Source organism: Amia ocellicauda, chromosome 8 (genome assembly GCF_036373705.1).
Source record: "Amia ocellicauda isolate fAmiCal2 chromosome 8, fAmiCal2.hap1, whole genome shotgun sequence".
In the NCBI taxonomy this organism is placed as follows: Eukaryota; Metazoa; Chordata; class Actinopteri; order Amiiformes; family Amiidae; genus Amia; species Amia ocellicauda.
The window spans coordinates 37198663-37226537 of NC_089857.1; the positions used below are offsets into that span (position 1 = coordinate 37198663).

The window sequence follows — 27875 nt, forward strand, 5'->3', positions numbered from 1 at the left end:
TGAGCAAACAGGTTACAAAGTCACGTACTTGTTTCCCTGTTCGCGCATTTGTTTTTGTAAGGCTTTAGCTGCAAGTTAATGATTTTCAGTTCCTATTGGTTAGAATCTCGCTTATCACTGAAACTCCATCAGGTCAAGGTGCCTTCTAATCAATTCCATTTCAGACTGAACAGAGCTAATACCTGCATCTCGCCACTTTGACATGGGAAGAATATTAATCAAATGTTCTGGAGAAGTGCAAAACACTGTAAAAAAAATGTCTTCCTATGTCTCTGTGCTTAGCTACTGAAGCTTTTGTTACTGAGGACTTTGTCTGTCTTGTTTCTCATAGTCTTAAAGAACTATAATATTTAAAAATTAAATGTCAAACCCATGGCAAAAAAACACTCAGAGAACATAAAACATCTTCTTTGCTATCTGCTTTATTTTGCGGTGTGGAGAAAGCATGCATCTCATTTAACCAACTACATAACTAATTTGATTATGAAAGTAACACAAGCATTGCCCATATATGTGTCTGTATTGTGCATGATGTTTGGAGAGTGTTGTGACATATATTTGGTCTTTTTAATAACACATTTGTTTTTCAATCCTACATTTAGATTAAGAAGTGTAAAAATGGAACAACGAAAGCTAAACGATCAAGCCAATACGTTGGTGGACCTAGCAAAGGTAAGAACAGCTCATCTTACAGGTAGTATCACCACAGTGACCACAAATGGTAAATAGTTTTATGTAAACCCCAAAGTATTAAGTAATCTGATTTTGAATATGACTTGTTATTACTTGGTAATAAACAGAATACAGTTTTATGATTGTTTTTATATACATAAAACTAATACAGACATTTATTTAAATTCTCTATCCCATTGCCTTTCATTTTTCATATTTACTCACATTAAAACAGACAAAGGCAATGTATTTATACAGTTTTCTCAGGCTTAGCATGACCTGAAAAACCTGTAATGTAGCCTGACCAAGATTTGGTGTCTGGATGTTTGTCTATTAACAGTTCAAGTTCAGACAAATGGGGAAATCCATCAAAGCTTTGTATTATTGTAACAATGTTGTGAAGTGGAAACATCAACTTTTCCCTGATGGACACTTTGCATCATATTCATCTAAATATTTTTGATGCTTTAATTACTCCCAAGTAATTTAAAGTGGTCAGATTAAACAGAATGTTAACTTTTTGGACAAGCAGACCAGTGTATATGTATCGCCAAAAAAGTGAGGCTAATTGAGAGAGGAAAATTATTCTAATGGTGAATCGTGGAGGCAGATTTTTTTCATCCTCTAGTCCTGGTTTCAAGTTTATAGGAACTGGATACTGACACAAAAGATATGTGCTTCTGCCATCTTTTGTTTATTGGTCTTTTCTATTTTTGATTTAAATCTCCCCCTTGAGGTATAATTATCTCAGGCTAATCTATTGTCCACCATGTCACCTTTATTGACCAGTGTTGTTCTGACTTAAGCCTCATAGCTTGTTGCCTTGGTTACATTTTGTACCATTTCACTTTGTTCTCTTTATGTCTAGTTTGGGGGTCAACCAGATTCCTTCTCCCTGACATTCTCTTATTACCAGTGCGTAGTTTTAAAAACAGGTTGTCTGCAAGCATGTCTTGTGTGAACAAAGACTTTATTACATGTAAACTTCCTTTCCAGGGTTTGAAGTATTGAAGAAAACAAAGCTTATGTGCATTTCATAAAGAATTTGAAAATACATTAACAATTCTGACTGAACTGTAGTTACATAGTAATTACTCTGCATTTCCTAGCATGTATTTGACCTTTGTTACAGAAGTAATATGAGAAAAAATACTTAAATCAATTATGGTTGGTTATGCCAGAGAAATGTGGTAATTATAATAATATATGGTTCAGATTGTAATTACTAGATGTTTTAACTGCAGCAAAGACGGTATATATTTTAATATATCATCACAGATTTGTAATTTTACCAATTTATTACATTTTTACAGTTGAATAGAAATATAAATTATTGTTAAAATATTACTGTTTAACTGCAATTCTAAACCTCTTAATACATACGAAATTATATGCCTTGACGTGTATTGTTGCATGTTGCACTTTGTTAGCAATACTGTAGTAAGGAACCATACAAATGGTGTAAACACAACTATACATATATAGTGACACATGACATGTGCAGTCATAAGTGTGGCAAGAAAATGCCTTCCATTCCATATTAGTTCATTGTAATATGTCACCCAAGCCCTTAAATGTTAAGAAGGCCTTTAAATAGGGTTTATTTAAGCCTGGCAAGAATATGGCATAAGCCAGACTCGTGTCAAGTTATGGTTTGCACTTGAGTGCTTTTTAGTTTGAAATATTTCTGTTGTACAACCTCTTATAAACTGAGCACTTCAGCCAACCCAGTAAAACCTGTTGTATTTCAAGCTCACAGAACTGACAAGCAATACATGCATTCCACATTGATCATTTGAACAGTCTCCTTCTAACCTCACATTTCTCTTCCTGGCTCTAGACTCAAAACATAATGTACGACATGATTTCAGACCTAAACGAAAGGAGTGAAGACTTTGAGAAGAGGATTGCCACCTTAGAAACGAAACTTGAGACCTTAATTGGGAGCATCCAGGCCCTCCCTGGACTGATTAGCCAGACAATCAGCCAACAGCAGAGGGAATTCCTTGAAATTCAAATGCAGCCCTATGACAAGCAAGTTGCCTACAGTGCGGAGCGGTCGCGATCTTTATCCAGAAGGAGGTCCTCGTCAACAGCGCCGCCAACTTCCTCGGAGAGTAGCTAGAGTTGTTTGAAAACCATGAGATAAAGACTTTTTGCCATCATATGGTCAATATTTTAGCTTTTATTGTAAAGCCCTATGGTTTTAACCAGTGTTATCCAGGTTCTGATATCAGAATCCAGGAAACCTGAACAAAAAAAAAAAAAAAAAAAAAAATGTTTTAGGCCAAATTGAGTGAGAACTCTCTCTCTTTTTTTCTGTGAGATGCACAGTGAATGCACCTACCATTGCTATATAGATTGTTTCTTCTGTACTAACTTTTTATTCATGCACTTCAATGAACTTTACTATTATGTGAAATAATATAATAAAACAAATATTTAATTTCTGCATATCTTTTTTGTCATCTTGGTGCCGAAAGTACAGGTCTAGAGTGGTGGATTGTATTCCTGGCTCTGCAGTGTTTTTGTTTTTTGTTCTAGTTGATCTCTTGTTTATTTATTATTATTATTATTTATTTGTTAATTTCTTCCTTACCTAAATTATCCACACAAGTGTATAGATGACATTAATTAAACAGGTTCAATTAAGGTTTTAGCCACTGACTAGAATTAGATAACAAAAGCAATTAGTTCAAGTTTAATTCCAAAAGCATTAAATGAACAGACCAATCCAAAAGGCATGTTATAAAGTGGATAGGACATTCTCAGAACCTTGAATAAGTGCAGAATATCTTTAGTCTTTGAGCAGTGCTAAATGCATGGGGTGTTTGTACGTACTGATGAAAGATCTGTTTTACCTCTGCAAAGAGCTATGATCAAATATGTCTTCAGAACTCATAGGAAGCCTCTAAGTTTACTACTGAACTGTATCTCCTGTGTAATTCAGTCAAAGTTAAAATGAATCTGCAGCCATTGTTTTGTTACCAAGATTGTATTCATTCTCTCATATTGAGCTCCCCTGTCTACCAAAATGAATATACTAGTAATACTTCTAAGTCCTTTTTCTGAAGACGTTTGAATTATAAAACATAGAAGTCTGTACACCATACCTCACATGCATTCATTTACTTGGTTTGTTTGCTATATGACACTGGAGACAACCATGACCCTTAAACACACCGCACACACTTTCTGCGAGTCTTCAATTGTGATATGAACTTAAAACTGTTGGTTTTATGCTAGTTAATACCAGGAGCAAAACACATATTTATGTGGTCTATAAGGTTAATTTAAGCCTATCAATGTTACATTAAATTCAATTGCTTGCTTGTCATGATACCCAAATGATTGAATATGATTTGATTGTTTCCCAAAAAAATTATAACATGTGCCTGTCATTTCACAGACTAGTGAAACGTATTCTTCCTGAAAGTACTGAACGCATCATAGGAGGTGACCTGGTGACCTCTAGCACAGATGCAGTAGTTTAAATCAGAATATATTTGTTCCAATTTCCAACTTCAATAATAATAATAATTTAGGCTGTATATGTAGAATGGATCCTGATAAGTAACCAAAGATACTTTAATAATGCCATAGAACATTAAAATAAGACTGCTGCTTCTCATTTTCTTAGGTTAAAAGGCATTTTTGTCTCAAAAGTTAAATCCAGTTTAAGGGCAGTTTTATTTAATTGAAATCGGTAATGCCTATTCATAGTTATGGTTATTTAATCCGATTTTAAAGAAAGAACATGGCTGCTCTTTAATGTTGAAGTAGACAAGAAGATCAATCAATCTATCAATTTTTATTTGTATAGCGCCCTTCGCAGGGTAGCCACAGAACACTTTACAGACTGGTAAACATACAACAAACATCCAACAAAATAAAATACATAAATACAATAAAGTAAAATAAAAATAGACCTTTAAATTGTTTACATGATCTAAAATATAGTAAGTGAACATTTAAATAAATAAACCATTTAGGCACGGAGGAGAGGCATGACTATGGATGGCATGCAGGAGAAAATTAATCCCTGGGGGTCCACGGCTTAGGGCCCAGGCCTAATGGTTGCCTCCCCTCCAGGCAGTATAGTTATTACAGCAGCAAGGAGATCAGAAAGTTCTTGATTGGTGCTGCTGGCTGTGGTCTTCCCTCTGGAGGAGGCCTCTTGCCGGCCATCGGGGGTGGGGGGTTGGACCATCAACAGACCTTAGGTGTGGATGTGCCATTGGCCCTCCGTGGTGGGGAACGAGGTGCCTCATCGGACCCTCAGAAGGGGATTTTGCTGGAAGGCAAGAAGACAGTTGTGCTCAGATACTGGTCATGCAATGCAGGACATTTCCAAAGACAGTTGTGCATTGCATGTCCATGGCACACCGGCGGCACTATGGGCTAGAAAAACAGAGACTGAACAGATGAGTCTTCAGCCGTGATTTAAAGGCTGAGACAGAGGGGGCATCTCTTATGTTGGCTGGAAGATCGTTCCACAGTTTCGGGGCCCTATAACTGAATGCTCGACCACCTGCTGGACAAAGTTCTTGATGAAGCGGATACTGACTGTGCAGAAACAGATTTGTTTCTTGTAACATTTGCATTTAATGCATTATTTAAAAAGTCATCAGTGGCCACACACACCCACACATGCACGCACATTCATATTTCCATAATCCACACGGACCCACTGTTTCTTTTTTTCTGTGGAAATATACACAGCGTGATAGAAAATCTTCAACTTGCAGGATTTTCATTAATCTAATTTTATCTTTCTTTAGCATTTTCTAGAATGAGATCTAGAGAATCCTTTCACTGGAGACCTGCTCTTCACCGTTTGGTGAATCTTGGAAATAAGATCTGTAAATGAGAAATGTGTTTGAAGTCTCTGTAAGCAAAAGGACTGCTATAGAAACAGGTAATATGAAAGTGTGATTTATTGCAAGGTATGTTTAATACACAGCATACTATAAACTAAAAGACTCATTGTTTTTGTTCTGAGCTTATGAAAGGAGAAACTGATGCATAACACACACAATGGTAGTCAATATTATTGGCTGTTTGAAAGTGGTACCGCATCTTATTTTCTCATCACAATATCAATGCATTAGCAGTCTCGACTGCTCATACTTTTGGCATTCACTACTGGCAGGTATAATTTTGGTCCATTAATTCCAAATCATTTCCCAGAGTGAAGGCTTGCACTTGTTTTTCTACTTTTCTGTCAATCTCATCCCTTAACATAAGAGTGGAGTCAAGTTCTGATGATTAATTTCAAGAGCTGTTGATCTCTGTTCTGATGTAAGTCATTTAGGCTAAATCTCGCAAGGTGTTCAGAGTCATCATCAATTACATATGTTCTGTACTGTACTGTATGTTATAGTTGAATAATGTTGTTCCTATAAATATATATTTGCTTTTTTAGTGTATCAACAAAACAGCAGCAAGCCTCCATGATACTATTGCTATGTTTTACTATAGGAACAGCTTATTAATTTGAATATGATTTAATCATTTCTACACATGACTTTTTTTAAATTAGAAACATAGCACACATAATTTGTGTGCACGGTTTACAAGTTTTGGTCGTGAATTAGAAAAGCATGTACACAAATTAGTAAACTATAAGCTATAAGCCTCTTAATTGTTTTAATACTAGTTCAACTCTGGGGTTCCGAAAAATACCTTTTCATTGCGAGGGTCAACGATGGATTCATTATTTAATTCCTTAATGATATGTTGTTATAGATATACATGTAGTGTTTGTTTCATAACAGTTAAAAGTATGGATAAAAAGATTAAATAATGAATAGCTATTAATAAAAATGTATCCATATAATTAATGATTCATACATTATTTTAATTTGTTGTCACATTCAGGATGCCTCATTCAGCTTTAAAGCATGATCCCACGGAGGCTCTTTATAGATTGAAAATGAAATGATCCCTATGGGAATTCAAAAGAAAAGGCCATACTTCGACTGCTTATAACTAGTGCGGTTGTGTTGTTATAGTGTAGTTATAGCCTCCTAAAGCTGGAGTGTTGGGACAGCGTTTATTTTAAACGACCTTTGTTATTGCAAAAGACAAAAATAAATTACTTTGTGCAGATTGTACTGGAATAAAAAGTTACTATTTACACACACACTGTAACATACATTAATGTGCATTAGCCAATTCATCAGATGAGTGGCATGAACAAACAAAGTGATCGCTCCAGATTGTTTGGTTTTTCTTCTTAATTTTTTGCTTATTGCAAAAAATGTCCCCTGTGGATTTATCTCCTCTGTTTTTTGGAAAGTAGAAAGGTATAACGCCGACTTGATGTTTTTTTGCACAGCCGTGGGCACACACACTAAATGTTGTTAATGGTAGCTATAATTACCGTCAAGGATTAAAAGCACGATGCTAAACAACGGTTGACTTGATAATAGTTGCCGTGGGGAAGACAAATCTGGTGAGTCCACAGTTTTGCCACTATCCAGGAAGTTATGACATGATACATCCAAACAAACTGAGAGAGTGTACATGCTGAAATTTAAGTTTCAAATTTTACATATGTAAACCTTTCTTATATGATAGACTCCATCTGAAAGAGTGGTGTGTATCTTACTTATGCTCTATAACAACTCATGAAGATGCATAAAACCATCTTAGTGGGACTTTTCCTTTAATCATCTTTCCATCTGAGGGAGACAGTATCTGAGTTCCATTCAGACCTATCACACAGTGAGAAATGAGACACATTTGCAATTCATATTTAAATAACAGATAGTAGATTATATAAGAGGAACTTGAAATGCATTTCAGATGAAAGTATCCTACTGCATGCAATTCAGAAAATCAATAAACTGTTTGGAGCTCCTCTTTAAATACAAATATTTCCTTTTCAAAAATAGGAAATAAAGACAGCAACTGTATTGTGTTAACTTTTTGGACCTGAGTTGTGATTTGTGATTTACATCCTACTAAATAAACCATGTATTTTTATTTTTTTTTCATGAAAATCTACAGAGAAACATAGGGCAATTTTAACACTTCCTAGAAAAATAACATTTGCACGTCACAAGAATAACTTTTCAAATTAGATATATAATTATTTTTGATGCTTAAATACATATGTTCAGTATCAAAAGATAAGTGCCTTTTTTATAGAAACCCCTTGCATGTGTAGTTTCAGATTTTCAGATGTTGTACTGTTCCAAAGTAAACAGTCTTGTCAACAAATCTTGGTCTGAGTTTCTGTGTGTTTGTCCCTTTAATACATTTGCAATCAGAACTATTTGTCTGAGGGGAGGGACCTTTAAGTGAAAATAATAAATGAATAAGTCAGTCATAACTATGACTTGGAGTTGGTTCGCCCTTTAGAGTCAAAACTGATTCACAAACACCAGAATGTGCTTTTCATTGGCGGTGAAATTTGTTTTGCAACAAAGAAAACAACTTCAGTAGTGTAGTACTTGGAGTCCAACAAGATCAAACTAGTGATAGTTGGCCCGAGTATCCAATTAATTGTATATCACTTGGCAATTCTTAGACAAAAGTGTAGGAGTAGCTTCTCACTGAGTAAATCATAGGGAATATTGTAACATTGCAAGTAAAAGAAAAACTTAAATACATGGTCATAACTGGCCTAAACAAAAAGGGGTACATAAATACCTATGAGAGAAAATAACTAAATTGTAAGTGAAGGTAACATTTCACCTTCAGGGCATGTATGCAAATACAATGTCTGTATGACTTATCCCATAGATTCTGTCTTTTGTTTCTGTAAACTGCTTTCTTTCACACAGATGGATTGAGCTGGCACTGAGTTAACAAGCAGGCTGGGAGCAGTTGGCCACACTTGGCTTCAGACTCCTTCATGTCTGTTATTGTCTGCTAAGGCATTTGTCCTTGAAATTCTTCAACACTCGCTAATCACATATTTTAGAACCACATGACTAAAGATGAGCCTTTATTTTCAAACAAAGCACATTCAGCATATAAGTTAGCCTAGCCAGTGTGTGGGAGTAGAGGCACAGCCATCCAATATTGTACACACTGACAGTCACAATTATTGTGACACCTGTAAATCTTACTGAAATGTTACTAAGAAAGAAAAACTGTATACACCATGGTCTTATGAAAAAGTTTGTTATCCATTTAAAAAATGCAGCAGGGAAATATATATTTACTAGCAGGTTGTATCAAATATTCCCCTCTCATTCAGGAGGCTGGTCAAATTTCACAATGTAAACCAACTGAGACAAAAGATCTGTAAAAAAAAAAACTTGGAAAAGCATGCTGGGTAATCAGCTAAAGGTGCTTTAACACGGAGTCCAAACAATAGTAGGAGCAGAAGGATGGTTTTCTGGTAAGTGACCTATGATGGCTCCATTGAAGGTGTCGATAGTTTACCTTCGCATCTGACAAGGATTAGTGAAAAAGAAAACACATTTTGCATAGCTTCAGTCAAGAGACACACAACAAATGCTGGCTATGCCATCAAAAGTAACCAGAACAAATAAAGGAAAACAACTAATGTGGAGACAGGCTTGTGGTTCAGACTCCTGCAGCACTGTATCAAACCTGTGCTCATTTTGATGCTGATTGAAAGGAAACATCTTCAACAAGGTGGTCTCAACACTATCTCTGCACTGAACAGTAGCATTGTTTAAAGCATAAAATTAGGTTACATTGTAGTGTAATAATGTTTGAAATGCACACATGAAATAACATTTCCATATGCAGATCCCTCAGTCTTTTAGATTTTAGCAGTCCATCTGTGTATTAGCTTGTCTGCAGTGCTGGTGACCCAGGTTTGGTCTAATGATAACAGCAGCTAAAACATTATAACAGAGCTGAACACTGTACAAATTTGTCTGCTTCATATGTGTGTTATTTACTGTGTGGGTTAAATTTATGAACTACATAATTTACTGGTGACAATACATACTGTTACATACACCATACAGGCAGACAGATAACCTAACCTTGGAATGAACGTGTTAAAATATTTTTAATGCAATTTTCTGGCTGCTGCTACTATTGTGCAAAAATAGAAAATACATATTACAAAATACATCTTATTAAAAATATACATACAGCTCTGGAAAAAATTAAGAGACCACTGAAAAATTTTCAGTTTCTCTGGTTTTACTATTTATAGGTATGTGTTTGGGTAAAATCATTACAAAGCCGTCACTTATTCATCTTGGCATTACAAATACATATTTTTAAGGCTGAAATAAAAGTGAAAGGACATTTTGCAAGAGGACATTTTCATCTTCATTAATGATAGTCACAATACTGAAGAGCACAGAAGAGAGTCCGGGACACCTGTTGCTGACAATACTTACAAAAAGGTTTAACCTAGAGCAAGTGACACAATCACACGCTAAAGTAATCCACAACAGGTCACACACAATACTTGTTTAAGTGCTGTGTGTTCACTAGTAACAAACTGTTTCCCATCCTGCCTAACAAACAGAGCTAGTGGATCAGTGATCTGTTGCCTCGGTTTCTCCTTGAATGAATCTCATAGATAAATGCTGCCATTTACTCAGCTATTCTCACTCAATGTTTGCTCAATATAGGTCACTAACACAGTTTTCTCCCTTCAAGTCCCTGATGGCAAAACAACCAATATGTCAAAGATCAAAAAGACGTAGGTTGACGTATCACCAACCTACCCATCACACAACTATAAGTGATCAGACACTGTCTGGTTCTGATGGGTGATTAACATGTTCTGGATTGGGAGTGCGACAAAGAGAAATCATTTAATCTTACTAATCAAAAAGTACAATGAATCGAGCAGGAAAATAAAATGAAATGTTTCTGGCTGGAAGACATTGTGTGTGTTCATAAATGTACACAATGCATCAAACACCTTGAAGCACTTTTTTATTCATATTTCTGTGCACAGGAGTCAATTCAAAACCACCAATATTGTGTGTTTAAATAGTGCATTACAGTCCAGTACAATTTATGTCACTGAGGAGTGGATCAAGGCCTGTATGTGCAGAATATTAGTCATCTAATGAAAATGAACATTGTAAACTAAAGTAAAATATTTTAAATACAAGGGATTTTATTTTCTTACATTTAAGATCCCACATATCCAACCTTTACAGAGACATACTTTATATTTATATTTATATAAGAATATTCACATGGTATTAACTGTGGCAATAACTTTTACAAACAGTTAAAATATCTACCATGTTACTACACTATTAACAGCAAATGCAATATATACAATTATAAAGTCACTGTATTCATTACTAGGTTGGTAAAAGTTAATAGGCATCCAGCAAAACCCACATCATAAATAACGATTTAACAATTAACTGCTAAACAAAATGGTACATTTAAATATTTAGTTCCTAAGTGTTAATAGTTAATGATAGCTAATAGCAACATGACCCATTTTTTTCAGTCAAGTATAAATATTCTTTCATAAAATGGTATGAAATTTTGAATAATCGTAGAAATATAAGGCAATTAAATAATACTGTTTATGTGAAATATTTAAGACCTATTGATAATGTTTATGAATTCAGTGCTAATAGTTTACTTTTAATTCATGCCTAAATGTTTGTCTCCACAAATTATTTTAAATGTTGTTTTTTTACTGGGATGGTATTGCTGTTGCTGTTGTTGTTTGTTTGTTAACTCACGTGCAGTACCACGAAAAACATTACCAGTCAATATATTTCTAATTTAGTTTGGTTTGAATTGAGCCATTCACCTTAGATGGAGATTGTTTTTCATGGAAAAGCCTTTGGCAATGTAGCATGTTACAACAGCTGGCACTATGGCGAAAACAATAATCAATAATTCTCAGTAGTGTCGCACACTTCTCAGAAATGTAGATTAACCAAGGCACTCACACAAGTGGAAGATTATTAAATAAACTATGGTGTCAACTCAGTTTCAGCAGCTTACAAAAGCCATATAGGTTAAATAAAACACAACAGATTACTCTTATTAAGGAGAGTATGATTCACAATTTGATAAACTTGGTTAATTGTACAGTTATTGGACCACCAGACTAAACAAATTTGACTTTTTAATTTTCCTTCTAGGATTGCAAGCTGTCGATTGATGATGACCGATTTTCGAACAATATTTAATCATTTATTTTCAGACGTTATTCATTGGATGTACAGCCAAGCAACTGACACGGATGTTTGACACTCATGGATCACTCCGGTACAGCGACTGTTATTTTTGAAGATTATCCAGTATTTTTCTAGATAATTGCAGTTAACTCAGCAAAGATCTGGGCTCCCATTGAGGAAGGTGAGGCAACATTAAATTAATCAATGTTAGTGACAGGGAAGTAAGATCAATCATTTTGATTTGTGGGAAGACACGCATCTGATAAATCTGATTGGGATCCTGACATTTTCCTTGGGGTCATTTTTGACAGAATGGCTCTCAAGTGCTTCCACGCTGTATATTTTTCTTGAGAGTTTGAATGTTCTATAATAATAGCTTCATCTCATGGGGACAAAATGGGCTAATAATAATTTAATACTCAAATGGACAGATTCAATAGGACAGAACCTTGCCTCCTTGCTGCCTAAGCATCTAATGCATTCTTGGTTCTGACCAACACTTCTGAAGGTTATGTAGACAATAGTTTTTCTTTTGTTCTGATTTTAAAAGAAACATCAAATCCAAAAATCTGACCCAAACGAATGTCTTATACAGATCCTTCCAACCTAGGGCTGATTATTTTATCATATGATGTAGTATTTCTCTCCCAATGGTGCTGAGGCAGCACTCTAAAACCTGGAAACATTATTGAGTTATTACCAACCAGAGCAATCCAAAATACCACATTTCTGTAGCTCATATAAATGACATGGACATCCTTGTTTTCAACCTTTATTTATGTAGTTTATATGAATTATGGTTTCCGACACTTTAATCTAATAATAAAATGTAGATTATGCACCATCATGATATCGAATATGTTAATATAGTATTTAACTCAGATTTTAGGTTCTAGCCCTAGCATATTCCTTTTCAAACATTATTTCTTATACATAACAGGAATGCATAAGCCAAAATGTTTGTACACTAATTGTTGTAAGTAGAGTTTTACATTTGTGGTGCAGATGCAGAGCACAATAGCATAGCCGTGGGAGGAAAGAAATGTGATTCTATTTATTTATTCACAATTGTTAAGATAATTACGTTAAATTAACTTAATCTCTTGGACATTGTTGATAGATGCCCATATGTTTGCTGCATTCTTGGCCCAGCTCACAAACGCATGTGCCATATAGTCAGTTGTATGTCTCGTCTTGCAAAAGGTGATGTAAAAACCCTTGATTTTGTGGAAACAAATTAATGCATATCAGTGGGAAATTCATAATGTAGTGGTGGTCTGTTTTGAATGAAATGGCATGGATGGCATAAACATACATCCTTGGAAAGTAGTTTTTCTATTCATCTCTTAATTTCCACATAATAATAATTAATTTAGCAAAACCAGCTGAACAATCACAACAAAGCTCATCTAAGAGACAGTGTCACAAACAAAATGTATGGTAAGCACAAGCAAACTTTATATTCAGAACAGGAACTGGAACCTTCTTAATCGTCTTAAACGGACTAATACTTTAATCTTCACTTCTTATCAAGTACCTTTGTAGATTATATTTTATCAGATTATAATTATTTTGTGCAGGTCAGCCTGGAAAATGTCCTTATATCTAGGGCCAGCTTTCCCCTTTAAAAAAGTGCCCCCCATCCTCTGTCTGCATAATGTTGATGCTGTCCCAAGTCCACCACACTGGACCCCCAGCCTGCTGAGTCATATTTCACAAATTCGCTTTCTCTCAAAAAAAAATGCATTCTTGCCCCGTTTTCACTTCCTGTATTGTCTCCGTATGGATGTCATCAGTAAAAGGAAGTATAATGTACTCTTTTTTAGGCCCAATATCAGAATAATTATATTTTACCAACCACTTAGATGTTCATGATGTTAAAGAACGTGACACTTCAAAACTCTTACATGAAAAATCAATAGAATGCATTCCAAGGACGACATCAATGGTTTGAAATACACCCATTTGCTTTTCTTGCTATTGTAGACCATATTGATGCATTCATTAAGAGTGATAATCTTATACTTGAGTGTGTTTGGTTTAAATGTTTCCAAATATCTTCATGGCTATGCTTTTCCAGGAGTGTAAAGCTTTCTTTTATGTTGAAGTTTTAACAAAGTTGTATGCATGGCTTGAATAAAACAATTTCTGTATTCTCTTGGATCGTTTAATAAAGACAGGATATAACTACTACTCAGCCATCTCAGACACACCAAAAAAAGTATGTTGCATCAATGGCTTTATTCCATTGTGAGATGGAAGTTGGATCACTTAGTTATTAATGGACACCAAACAAGCACGATGGGACGAATGGCCTCCTCTCGTTTGTAAACTTTCTTATGTTCTTAGGTTCAGCCTGTGGAAATAATCCAAATACCAATAGTGCAACAGGTATGTAACAGTTTACAGGGGAAATCTGTGGGGGGAAGCTTTCTCTAAATGTGTAGTTAATTTCACGGTTTTATTAACAAGTTTGTTAGAGAGGTATCTTTAGTCTTCAAAATCAGTAACATCTGAAAACAGATACTCCTTTCCAATTTTTGGTGGGTACCCCATCTACCAGAACTCTGGTGGTAGAAACCATGCAATGTCTGACAAATACAAGGGAAACCATATATAAGATTAGCAGATGTTGGGGGAAGGCAAGATTTTATTTAAACACATTTATTTTCTTTTAGGTTATTAATACAGTTTGGAGACAATTTGTGAAAAGGATCTTACAAAAAACCTAATTGTAAATGTGATGGTGATGACAAAACGAATCCAACAGTATTAGTACGATGCAGATGGCAGGCAGACTATGGCTTAAACAGTATTGAAACCTAAAATAAATGCCCAAAATATGATTTTTCATCATATTTCATCCTTAGCTTGTCCATTTTTTTATGACACACATATTTGCCTTCTTTAATTTGCCTCCTTCAACAACCAACTGTGAAATCCTTTTCCCAATGATTTTTCTATTTATTTTTATTTTTGGGGCCAATAAATTGAACAGGTTGAGTCAGTTAATTATTGTTAAACAGCATTCCTCAGCTGTCTGTGCTCATATTTGAATCTTTTAACTGCCAGATGCATTGTTCCTACAATTTATCTCACCGATGGCTCCATCATTCTCAGGCGGATTTAAGGTATTTTAGCCTTTATGTGCTAGAATTTGTTTCTTGTTATACCATCTGCTGCAGTGTGTTACAAAATGAACTCAAGAGCTGCCTATCTGTGCACTGAGGATCTCTGCAAGATGCCTCCCTTGCTGCAGGTAATTCCAAGACGCCGATCTTGGCAGTTTTGTGCGAGGCTCGATGACTTGGCACCGGTCATGCACTGATTCTCTTGCCAGGTTCTGCATTCTGTCTCTAAGCATAATCATATCTCAAGCTTTCATTTTAGACAGTTACTTGGATGACATCTTGCTTACAGGAGTTCAAGGATCCCCTCCTATTTATTATCTTCTCTTTAATATGTTCTTCCTTATTAATCATTATAAAAAACAATTGCAGGCAGAATTTATGTTGTTTACACATAGCTTTCACCTATTTTCACCTAGAATGCACTAAGGAATTAACAAAATTAAAATATCCCCTGCATAATAATAACAACTATAACACTGTAACACTGGCTATTGAAGTGACAGAAAATCTGTTTATATGTGTGTGTGTGTGTGCTTAAGCATGAGATTCTGATTTCAGTGACTGGTGAAGTATCCGATTACTCCTCTCTACATTTAAAGAATTGGGGAAACAACATCACAATGATTTTTGTGTTGATCTGACAAGCACACACACTGTGTAAAAGCAGAATTGCTTAATCAGCTTATAAACATGTCTTTGAAATTTAAGGAAAAACTTGTCTTGTGAAAGGCTAGTTTTGTGGAGTGGTTCTAATGGTTGTTATTTTTGCACACAACTGTGTTTTGTGTTGTGTCTAAGGCAAAACAAACACTGTACATGACACTGTACATGTCTGGAGAACATCTGACCTCATACAGAGCATTATTCTACATCATCAATGCTGCACAATGAATCTGGGAAGAAGCATCCATATTTGTATTTCACAAGCTGCAATTATAGGCAAACTGTTTTTCCTGGCAGCATACTGTACTCACTGCAATCTCCATTAAAGCACTTTTTTATTGGCAGCAGGACATCCTGTTCTAAACTGGTGTAAAAATCTCTTACTCATGAGATGGTATTTACTGCACTATACATTACAATTGTTGTGAAGCACTTACTAAGAATACACTCTTGGGTGTTAAAGTAAGCGAACTCCAAAGTAATCCAATCCAGCTCCAATGTTTGTCATCCCTGTTTTGCAAACTGCAGGAAGTCTAAAGTCTTAAGATTACTAAAACTAGATATCCGCAAAGCTTTCATTTAAAAAATATATGTGCACTATGTGTGTGTGTTTTCCCTCCATTTTATAACTCTGGAAGAGATCAATATTGTAAGGTTTTAAACAAACTAACAAGGCCAAATAATTCCTTGAAAAACATTCAAAATGTAAATCTGAGATCACCTTCCCAACACTTCCCAAGATTACTGAACTTCTTTCTTTCTTTCTTTGAAGTTCATTTGCTGCCAATTTGTTTAATTTTATGCATTGCTTGTGATGGGCACTTTTAGTGAACAATTATTTCTTGTTCCTTAGCAACAGGTACTGTATCTCTGCTTTTCTATGTGATTTTTACTAAAATGGATGCAGGGTTGCTTTCATACATTTCTTCACTGAAGATTTCCTGCAGATCTTGCAGATATTATTAAAACAGTACAACTGTCCAGTTATTAGATTTTTTTCCAGCCAGCCAAATATTAAAAAACTAATATTTTATACTTTATTTTAATACACATTTCTAACCACGAAAAACTATATGTGTATGCATTTTTAAACATTTAAGCATCAAGTAGTTGCACCTATCAAGTTATAATATATCCACTTATATACACTCACCTAAAGGATTATTAGGAACACCATACTAATACTGTGTTTGACCCCCTTTCGCCTTCAGAACTGCCTTAATTCTACGTGGCATTGATTCAACAAGGTGCTGAAAGCATTCTTTAGAAATGTTGGCCCATATTGATAGGATAGCATCTTGCAGTTGATGGAGATTTGTGGGATGCACATCCAGGGCACGAAGCTCCCGTTCCATATATATATATATATATATATATATATATATATATATATATATATATATATAGCCATAATTAAAATATTATTTGGTTGGTTCATTAAAATTGTTTTATCCTGGTTTGGTTTAAATTAAACATACATTCTGATGAGAGAAGGTAGGGGATTTTAATCTCATTTATGGCAGCATAAATGTTTGTAAATGCTACCAGCTAGGGGGTCCTTGGCCTCCGAACACAGATTGCAAACACAGTGTTACGTTTTTTTAATTTGCACTGCCTTCCCCTCCCCAGGACCCCGAGTCTTGTTGCAATGCTGCAGTTGGCTTGTCTCGGCTCCAGCCATCAGCGTCCCTGCCCCTGCACTGGGATTGCCCCCCTTCTTGCATTACACTCTCTCTTGTCGAGCAGCAGGTTAACACACACCTTAATCACTGCTTACAAGGCTGATGTGCAAATTATTATTATTATTATTTTATCTGTCTGAGTAATTTCCTATTCTTAGGTGCCATCTGCTATTGGGAGTTTGCAGTAATTCTCAGTTTGGAAAGTGACATCGTATTGTAATGATGAGAGCCACCCTTTGTAAGCTTCAGCTTGTTTGTTTTTCTATTTACAGATTAATAGAAGATTTGGGAATTTCAATCGAGCAGCTGATGTCACTTGCTACCTCAAGGAAAGTGCTTTCTTTTTTTTCTTTTTCTTTTCCTTTGTCGGGTGGAAATGTTGTTCTGACAGATCAGTGCTGACAAGTATGATGCTTCTTTGTTCAGTAGAGCAAGAGCTTGAAACAATACTCTCCCTGGCAAAGACAACCTGTTGGCCATACTCTGTACTTTGAGTTAAAATGCTAATTAATGTTTCACAACATCCTGTGCCTTGAAATAGTGCAGAGACAATTTACTCTGTTGATTACCTTATTTCCTGTGGGATCATATTGTATATATTTTTAAATGTATACCGCACAAGACAAGAAGGGGTCTTGACATTTCATTTTGTGAACGAATTAACCTTGCAGTTTATAGTTCCTACTTCAGAACTGCATATTGCATACCTCTTGTGAGAGCAATCCTCAATCTTCTTGTAATGTGTGGCTGACTCACAAGGAGCTCTCATGTTCGCAATCAAATTACTGTAGAAAAGCTATTCCTCGGTCTATAATGACAAACACAGTATATACAAATGCTAGCTGAACAAGACGACGACCATTTTAATAAACATCACAGACCTGTCAGTCATGTTGTACTAGAACATTTAAAATGCAATGTTTTCTTGTTACAACTCTGCAGTTCAAAAGTTAATTAAGTGTATTATCCATGAGATACATGCATGTAAATCAAAGCCAAGACACCCAATTAACATTAATAAATCATTACAAGATATAATTTTACAAAAATCAGAAGCAGTATGTTTTGTTTTTTAAAGACTCTAATGTGTGGGTTTAAATTGGGAACACCTAATTTGAGGGCTGAATTAAATGCATACACGATATTGCTTTTAACATTACAACCAACGACTAGAGACAGTCAGAACTGTATTTAAATTCCTTTAATGAATCATTGTATGTTGTTAAAAGAAATATTTAATTTCAGTAATTCATACACAAGCTTTAATGCACACTAAACCACATCACTTTATAGATAATGCATCTGAAGCAGAGCGCTGTAGGATTTGCATTATATCATGCTACAGTGAATCACAGAATGACAGGATCCATATGATTGCATGTGTATTGCCTCACTGCCCTAATTTAACATTTTAAATCATGATAAAACATTTTAGCAATGTTGCTAGGTACATTACCATGGCTCACCCTCTTGTCAGATTTAATTATGCTTTATCCATTGCCAAGTCTTACTTATACTAGTGTCAATGCTCAAATCTAACACACCTCTGAAAAGCAGTGTTTTTAATGGTTGGTTTTAACAAATATTTAGGCAACACAAAAGTGTTCTGACCCCGAGCAAAGTGTAATGACATACTTATGACACATTATTGACCTTGTACTTGATGGTGACCTTCAGACATTTGTAATTGTTTTCTGTTATTGATCTTCTGGAGTTTTCAAACCAGATTTGTAGATCATATCGAAATGTTTGACAATCACAATGTACAAACTGCAAATTATCTGCAAACAAATCTCATTGACTTTGTACTTGGCTAGAGCTGTTTATACACCATAGCTTGGCTGAAAATAGCTTGGCTTTGTATAATTCAAACAATAGATTGTATAATTGTATAATAGTTTGTAACAATTTAAAGTTATTATGTATTATATCGTAATTTATAGAGACGCAGAAGAGTATCATATTGAAAATAACTTTATTTCGGTTTTAGGAAAATTTAAATATAAGTTAAAGTGGACATAGAGATATTTCATCATTCTATTACCGCAGTGGAATTTGTGTTACATTGTCTCCTGGGAGAACTGTATAATTTAATGAAATAAAGCGTGGATTAAATCAGAACTTCAGCCCTCCTGACTGTGGTTAATGGTGGATTTCCACTGAGTAGGAGATAATAATATTTTCACATGAATTTATTACATGAGTGCAGGACTGAATATTTATTTAGTTTGAGTATAGGCATCTGATCTTCCACAGTTTAGAGTATTCAAAAACTTTTTTTAAATCAGATGAATAGTTTGTGTAATAATAATAATAATAATAATAATAATAATAATAATAATAATAATAATAATAATAATAATACAATAAATTCATCATTATAATACTCATCTGGCAGGCAAATGTACAATGGTAAAAAAATTGTTTCTCTGGCAAATCTTGACATTGGATTATATGGTTTCCATGCACCCGCTTGAAATCCATATGCCGGTTTGTCACCTAGGTCATGACAGACATAACTTATGTCTGCGAGCTGCACTCAAATACCCAAATTAATTTAGCATATACCAAGAAATGTTCGGCACTTGAGCACGTGCCAAATTAAAAGAGATTTTCTTCACTGGCATTAACGATTTGCATGTACACTCCAGAGACACACACCTGTCAGAGAAGGGGAGACCTTGTGTCTTTTCACAATGTTGCTTTAAAATGTCATGTGGTAAAATGCCTTCGTATTAATCCATTTTTATTCAAAGTTGACATTAAGCAGGGAAGCCATCTGCCCCAACTGAGGAAACTACTGAGCAAATAGACCATATGGCAGCCATGAATTATTCTGACTGATGTCCTTTTGTGAAACCCTGGTCTTCCGCTGCAGGACTCCCACTAGTAACACTGAAACATTGCAGGGTAATTCTTAATTGACTAAACGCTTATGGCTTCCACACGGGTGCATCTGAGATTTATTTACTCTTCTAATTACGTTTACTTAGAAGGTGCAGGTTTATTCTTTATAATAAAAGTTACAATCTGCCTTTAAGTGGAACAGGTCCTGTCAGAAAGATCAGCCCATGAATCATAATACATTCTCTTTAAAGAAAGCTACTCCTGTATAGTCCTGTCAGTCCTATATTGATCCATCAATCAATTCAGTCTCCTATGTACAATCACCTACAATTTCCGGCACAATTAGCCCGGGGGGAGCCAAGGAAAGGGTCACAACACATCACCCCAATAAACGCAAATCAAATCTGCATCATTAATTTAAATGTTTGAATGTCATACCCCCCCCCAAGCTCCCTCCTGCCCAGTGGTGTTATATTATTCATGTTTGCCTTCTATCTCTGGTTACAGAAGGGATATCCCTGTTCAAAGTAATGTTTGGACAAGGGGTCCCACAGCCTGAATTGTCTGGGAAATCCCAAACTGCCACACTGAGCTGCCTTCATAACCAAAATGCTGCCAGCTCACTAAATGTACACAACACAACACATCTCCCTTAACCACCTGCATCCCAGCTGATGCAACTCCATGCAGATCACAGCCCGTGTGACTCAAAAATGGTTCAGGCTGCAACAATGACTTATAATCATACGGTCCCACGGTCCTGAGTCCTTAATACAATGCACTTATCCCCCCCTTCTACATTCCAAACCCAACCCATTTTGAGACTTTTACACATACACAGTACAGAATATTTTGGAGAAACCTCAGCTTAAGATGACAAAAGGAAACAATAGGTATACTGTCGCCACCGTGCTGCAGGATATGAACATTTGTGTTTGTCTTTTCGGGTGAACAGTGATAACCTGTCAAAGTCACCATATTTGGACCATATGGCCAACTTACATTATTGTTTATAATATTATAGATTAATAAAGGAGATCATATTTAATCATTACACTAAGAAACTAAACACCTGGGTATCAGAACCTTTTACATGTCTCTATGGGTTTTTTGGTCACGAAAATTAATAAATAAATTACTAAACATTATCCTGGTGAACAATCAATTAAGCATGACAGAGAAAGAACAGATTGTGTTGCAAAATGGTAAATATTACTTTTATGGTCACTAGCTCCCAGAACACAGCATGCATGTTCCATATTTCAATAGAGAAATCCAGCTGTAATTCACAGGTCAACATGGATTCATTAATTCTGCTCATATGAACATGTGCAATTCAAATAGAACTTGTTCAATTAAGGGCATCAGCAAAGCTACCTACAAAGGCATTCTTGTTTTGAACATTTTGTGCTTCATCTCCATAGCAACCTGTTCGTTTTACATATTAGGCACATAATGTACATAATGTATGCAAATGGATTGGGAATTCCCTGCAGTTAATACTTGTAAAACGGAATAAAATGATGATATGGGTTCCCTTTCTGCAGTAATTTCTTCAATGACACAAATGGAGGCTGCCGTTTTATCATTTTCATGTGCCTTTTGTTGCTTGAATGTGTGTAAAATCTGCTTCCACTGTGTAGCGAGCAGATTGTATTTACTGTGAGTATGTGGTAAATTAACTGTTGTGAGATTCATACAAAAAAAGTAAATAGGAGGAGTAAATACATATCATATCAGTTTTTGTATTTTGTACAGAGATCAAGTCAATCATGTTGTATTGATCTGTTGCTTAAATACTTCTGCCCCTGCTAAGCAATGCTATCCAATTAGACAAGCATTGCCAAACAAGTTCATGGATATGCACATACTTAACAAAACAGTGTATATGACTAAATGAGTCAGTGCCAGATTATGGGCCAACTGAATGTAAATAACTTCCCTGATCTGCATAAACCGGAAACAATTGGGATATTGTTATTGTTGTGATGTGTTTAAGTAAAATGAACATATTTTTCCTGCATTTTCTCCAAACATTCATAGAGGCAACTGCAAGAATATGTCATAGGGAGACAACCCTATAGTTCTGGCACAATAAGCAGACCTTCTGTTCTCCTTTAGTTATTGTTATAATTCAAAATACTGCTAAGAGACACAGTCGTTCTGAACTGACTCTGATATCAAAATAGCTTACTTTCTGAAGAGTTCCTTTCATGTAATGACCTACTTATTACTCGGCCCAAAAGTGGGTCACTGTGTTAACTGGGATTTGAATTTGTTTTTCACTGTCAGATTGCACTTATTTTACTTTTAAATGAATGAAAGGAAATCTTTACACTTTTGCCAAGTATGCTTGGAACAAATGCTCAAAGGTCAACGCAGAAATGATCTTGAATGAACACTGCGCGCATTCTTCATTCATGCTCTATTTCAGATGAAAGTACAAGTGTGACTTGCTGGTTACAGATGCAAAATAATATTGTTCCTCTGAAGGTTCAGTACATTTGACCTATTTTTCTTCCCATTTCCATTAAAGCTTATTCAGCCAATATCTGGAAGCAGACTACAGTATACTGCTAAACTGCACAATTATAATTTAAAAATATGTGGAACCTAAAGAAAGAAGAAAAATGGTAAAAAGCTGAGGCAGGCAATATGCCCATCTTACAAATATATGCATTTTGTCTGTAAGGCAGATAACCTGTAAAAAGAGTATATTAATACATTTTCAGACTTGTCTAAAAGCACTCGACTGAATATTCTCCTTGACTTGCCTTCCATTTCTACTATTGATCTGCAGAAATTAAAGGTTTAAGAAATAATGACAGATTGAAGTTCAAATTTTCATTGCAGCCTCCCCCACAGAAAATAATGGAATCAATTCAAATATTTACATAGAGATCAACTTTAAAACTGACTTACTGAATTTGAAACCGTTGTTGTTTTTGCTTTGCTTTATTCTTTGATGCACAGGTACACAGCTTACATTTGCCAAGGGACATGGTTGTGCTGCTTTAGGAATTGTCAACCTTAAAACAGTAATATATATTATACCAAAATGTTCAAGTTTGACATGTCAAATTTGGGTAGCATTTTGGAGATTCTTCAGCAATACATTTAATGTCTGAACAATGCAAAAAATACACAAACACATTATAAAATGTGGGTGGTTACATGTGTCAAATCACCTTGAAATAATTGTGGGTTATCGAGAAGTATTTTTAAAGATTTGGAACAACATTATGCAAATGTTTTATTGCTGTTAAATGGCAAATCTGCTAATACACCGTACATAAACCACTGGCTTGAGCTAATCTAAATGTCCAAACTTCAAACAGCTGTCAGATCTGGAATACATCTCCCAATATAATTATTTATCACAGAACAAAACTGTTTTAGTTTGGTGAGAGCGCAATGATTGTCTTCAAAATATCTACCAGATGAAAAATAAAAAGACACCTTCTGTCTATTTAATAATTATTTGAATTTTACACCGGGGAAAGTTAAAAACTGCATTAAAAAAATAATCCATCCATTCTGAATACAACCTTATCCTGGAGGTTTTTTTACTCTACTTGTGAAGTGAAATATAGGCAATCTCTGGAACGTCTCTGGCACTTGAGTGAACTGCAGTGTTATGTGTTGCTTTGTGCTGAGAATTACTTCTGCTGTGACTCCTCTCTTATATCAGGACTGAATCACTGGAAACGAAGTTCATTCTCCAGTTGTAATAGATGGCAGTACTGATGCTTTCTGAATTCCTAATGAAGTAAAAAAACGGGTCTGCAGGAAACAGCTGAGCAGTCATTTATCTCAAAACAAGAAGTGCTCTAAGAGACCCTCTGAAGAGCACACTGTCCACATTGTCGATCTTCCCATTAGAATTCATGCCGCACTTAAGCACAATTTCAAGTTTCCTGGAACTCCCTTGAAGAGCAAAATAACTTTGATGTATTTAAACTTGCACAGCTGAAAAGGAAATGTGTGAGAACAAAACTGGTATTACTGATCTCTGCCCATTTTAAAGTCTGCTCTGTCTAATTATAATGTAGACACTTTTGGAATCCTTTATAAAATGTACAAAATGAGAAACCGATACATGATCGTCATCTCGAAATCCAAGACGAAAGTTGACATTCATGAGTTTTAAACTAAAAACAAATTAAACGCAGGTAAAGAAGAGACTCTTTACATTGTTGATTATACTTATTTTTTGATATTAAGAGAAAACACAAAAGCATTGCTTTGATGTAAATACAAAATAGGTCTCGCTCGCCTGCCTAGCAACAACTGCATGTTTTACTCTTGATTAACTTAGCGCTCTTTCAATCATCAAGCTAAGTAAGGCTCTGTGGGAGTATTTCGAATCCAGAAAACCCCCTTCCTTGTTTTTTCCTCTGCTTTGTCTGTGCCATTTATACTGCAGTGCTGGGCTCTTGCCCGAGGAGTCCTTAGTTAATTGAGCATAATTATTCTGTAGCCTACTTTCAAACGCTACATCAGTTTCTCCGTTCCTTGAAACCGAATACTATTCAGAGGGACAATTGTTGTCTGGAACATGTGATTTGTCTTTCAATGGTACATTTTATTCTGTAATAATACAGCACTTTTTAGCTCCCTGATGATCTTTAAATATATCAAATAATGTCAGACCGAGGTATTATTTTTCAGAAACATGAATACAGGCCGACTCGGACACAAAGATTTATTTGCTGGTAAATCTGTCAGCGGGCATTAATAAATAATCGAGGAAGTTAACTGGCAGGCTCCTCTCGATCTGCAGTCAGAGGCCAGTGGACAGTAAGACTGCAATGTGGAGCTAGCTCTTACCGAAATAGAGACCTCCAATATCTATAATTGTCTGTCAGCATGGCAGTACCTCCTGGTGTAATCAGGTTGGTATATCTAGATGACTTGATGGTGTCACATTGCTACTCAAGTGCCCCCTTTGTCTCATATCTTTTTAGTTGTAATATGTTTTTTTTTCCCTTCAGGTAGACAGTTTCCTACTTTGTGCTGATTTTAAACATTTCAAATTTCAGTCCACAGAAGCTAACCTAGATGAATAAATTCCAAACACCCACTGGAATGACCTGTGGCGACAAGTTGATAAGGATGCAATGTTTCACCATCACCAACCTGTCCTGTCCTGGGACCCAAATTCAGATTAACTCCCTTGGAGAACAAAGTATTTTGTTTGATCATTTATACTGAACTGAAATCATTCATTTGTATTTGTGATGTAATCGGTTATATAAATGAGAGCTAGTGTTGTGGAATGCATGCAATCTCTGTTGTAAAACATCAATAACAAGCACACGTCTATTTGCAAGGGTTGTGGCCCCAAAACACCTTTCAGTTCAAGCAGAAGCCCAGGGTTCAACGTTGCTTGCCATGTGTCAAATGATCTGACACACCTATGGGGTTTGGGTCCATGCGCTCATTACATTGTCCCTCTGGTCTGGTTAAGCTTCTCCTGCAGCTGCACAGTTCACCTGCTGCGGCTGCTGCTGCTGTTCTCTTTTTTTTATTACCTCAGTGAGTAGACATATTATGCTCGGCACATGTCCTTCATTGCATAGCAACTCACTTGTGGTTCAAGGTGCTTCTATCTGCATGAGAGCCAGTTGTAATTTGAACTAGGATATTCCTTCCTTGGGACTTCATCACGCATTTATGTCCTGTGGCCTGGCCAGTAGACACATACTTGAGGCTGCAGTCATTACAAACCTAAGACAGGTGAATAAAATACCTCAGTTGTTTCTCCTACATGGCTAATGCAGCACTGGCTCTGAGCTACTCAGATAGTACATCCTTCTTGTGGCCCGATGCTTCAGCTTTGATTACCACTTACTGTCTTTAATATAAATTTAAATAAACACTGTACTATCTTCCTCACTTCTTACGCATATATTACGTTTATCACGATGACAGCCTGGGAGTTTAAATATAAAAGACCCTCTGTCCATAAAATAAATCCGGGGTTTTAGATGAATTGTAGAGGCACCACGGGAGCAGAATGGCCTACGGCAAGGCACGACGTGTTTCAAGATATTCGCTCTCTGGCTGAAGGAAACCCCTTTTTCCCGGTGGACAGCTGATCAATGGGAAATAGCTCCACAAGAGGGAGAAAAAATAAAAAAGATGAAAAGCACGGGATGCATGGGATGAGATTTCGCTTTAGCATTGGTAGAAAAATAGGAAAAACAACATAATGTAATCATTACTATTATTATGACTGTTTGAATATACTTTGCTGGGTTGAAACAGTGATAAATGAAACTTTTGGAGTGTCATGTTAATGTCACTTTAACACAGCGTCAAACTATCTGCAGGTTTCAATTCTGCTTGATACAGAGGTACTTTAAATCCCTGGAAATAGACCAAAATCAATAAATAAACATGTATGCCCTGTTGGATAAGGTGAGATGTTTCCACCCCCATTGAGACATGGCAACCAACTGTGCACAACAGGCAATAAATACCATCAATAATTCATAGATCAGTGGGAGAACAATTTTAAGGTCTAAGCAAAGTCTTTCCAGGGTGAAGGAACTGTAAATACACTCTGGTTATTTAAAAAGCTCTTGGATGCCTGCTCATCCCTTCATTTTGGGGAGAGTGGCATTAAATTACTACACCGCATCATGTTGATGCTACATAAGAGTTACTTCTAATCAGAGAAAACTCTCTCATGCTAGAAGATACTGAACTCTAACAAATGAGGGAGCAACGATCCCTACAGGAGAGAATCTATTTCACAAAGGCGTTTTATTGACAGGCTCGCTGTGCAGCCCCCAAATGAGACCAAGATCAGTTACCATGAAGACTGAGTGAAGAAAACAGTTTGTCTGATATGGGGAGATGCAGAGAAAATGCAATCAAGACCAAAACATCTGGAGTCTATACTTCACCCCTGAAGGACATTTATCCCACTTTGAAGAACATTTGCAAGCATATTAAAGGCATGTGTTATTCCACAGAGATATACCATTCTTGCAATGTATCAGAAGTACACAGTACCACGAGGTCAAGACATTTAAGTCAGGCAGTCTAAAATACAACACCGTATTAAACACATTCTCTTATGGGTTAGACACTAGACTTTTTAAATACAATATTCCTTAAACATTATTCGTTTCAATTTGAGATCTATTAATTAGATTTAGGGGAACTAATGCATGAGCTAGTACATTTCAAATCATTGTTGATATTTAGGCCTGATTTATTCAAGTAGTAGTTTAATCAAGACAAGCTCTTAGGAAATGCAAAGATGGATAAACATAAAAATACAGATTAACTGTTTTCAGCTCTAAATGATTCAATAATTAAATCATCATAATTAACTACACAACATAGCTGCTCCACTTGGCATCCATCGAGCCATTTGAAACTAAGTGAATCATGCTTTACAGAAATGTAGCTCCCCAATGGCTTTGTCCTACTCGACTCTCTGTGGCCTAGTTATATTGTGATATGTAGAGCCCTGGCTAGAGTCTGGGAGGGCTCAGCACCGGGCCACAGATCCCCAATAATAAAGACCATGAATGTTTAATTGTAGTTTTGACTACGCCACCCTCAGTCAAGGTGAGGGACGTGTAAGTCAACACCCACTCCAGTGACAAGATATGCACACATGGACAGGTTAAAATATATATATATTTATCGGCACTATATGTAATGAATACAAATGCTTTGTTTTTTTCTCGTTTTTCATCACAAATTTCCCATAAAAAGCCATTTGCTTCCATTAAACATTGTAAGCTTTCGTT

General features: G+C 35.8%; 1 protein-coding gene across 1 annotated transcript in view; it reads left to right on the plus strand.

The window, feature by feature from the left end:
- Positions 1-2957, plus strand: part of kcnn2 (potassium calcium-activated channel subfamily N member 2) — a 54955-nt gene extending 51998 nt beyond the window's left edge. The window contains exons 8-9 of the mRNA XM_066711287.1: positions 603-672; positions 2513-2957. Of these exons, the coding sequence (XP_066567384.1) occupies positions 603-672; positions 2513-2797 (355 nt within the window). The 3' untranslated portion in view covers positions 2798-2957. The remainder of the gene's footprint in view (positions 1-602; positions 673-2512) is intronic.
- Positions 2958-27875: the final 24918 nt, after the last annotated feature.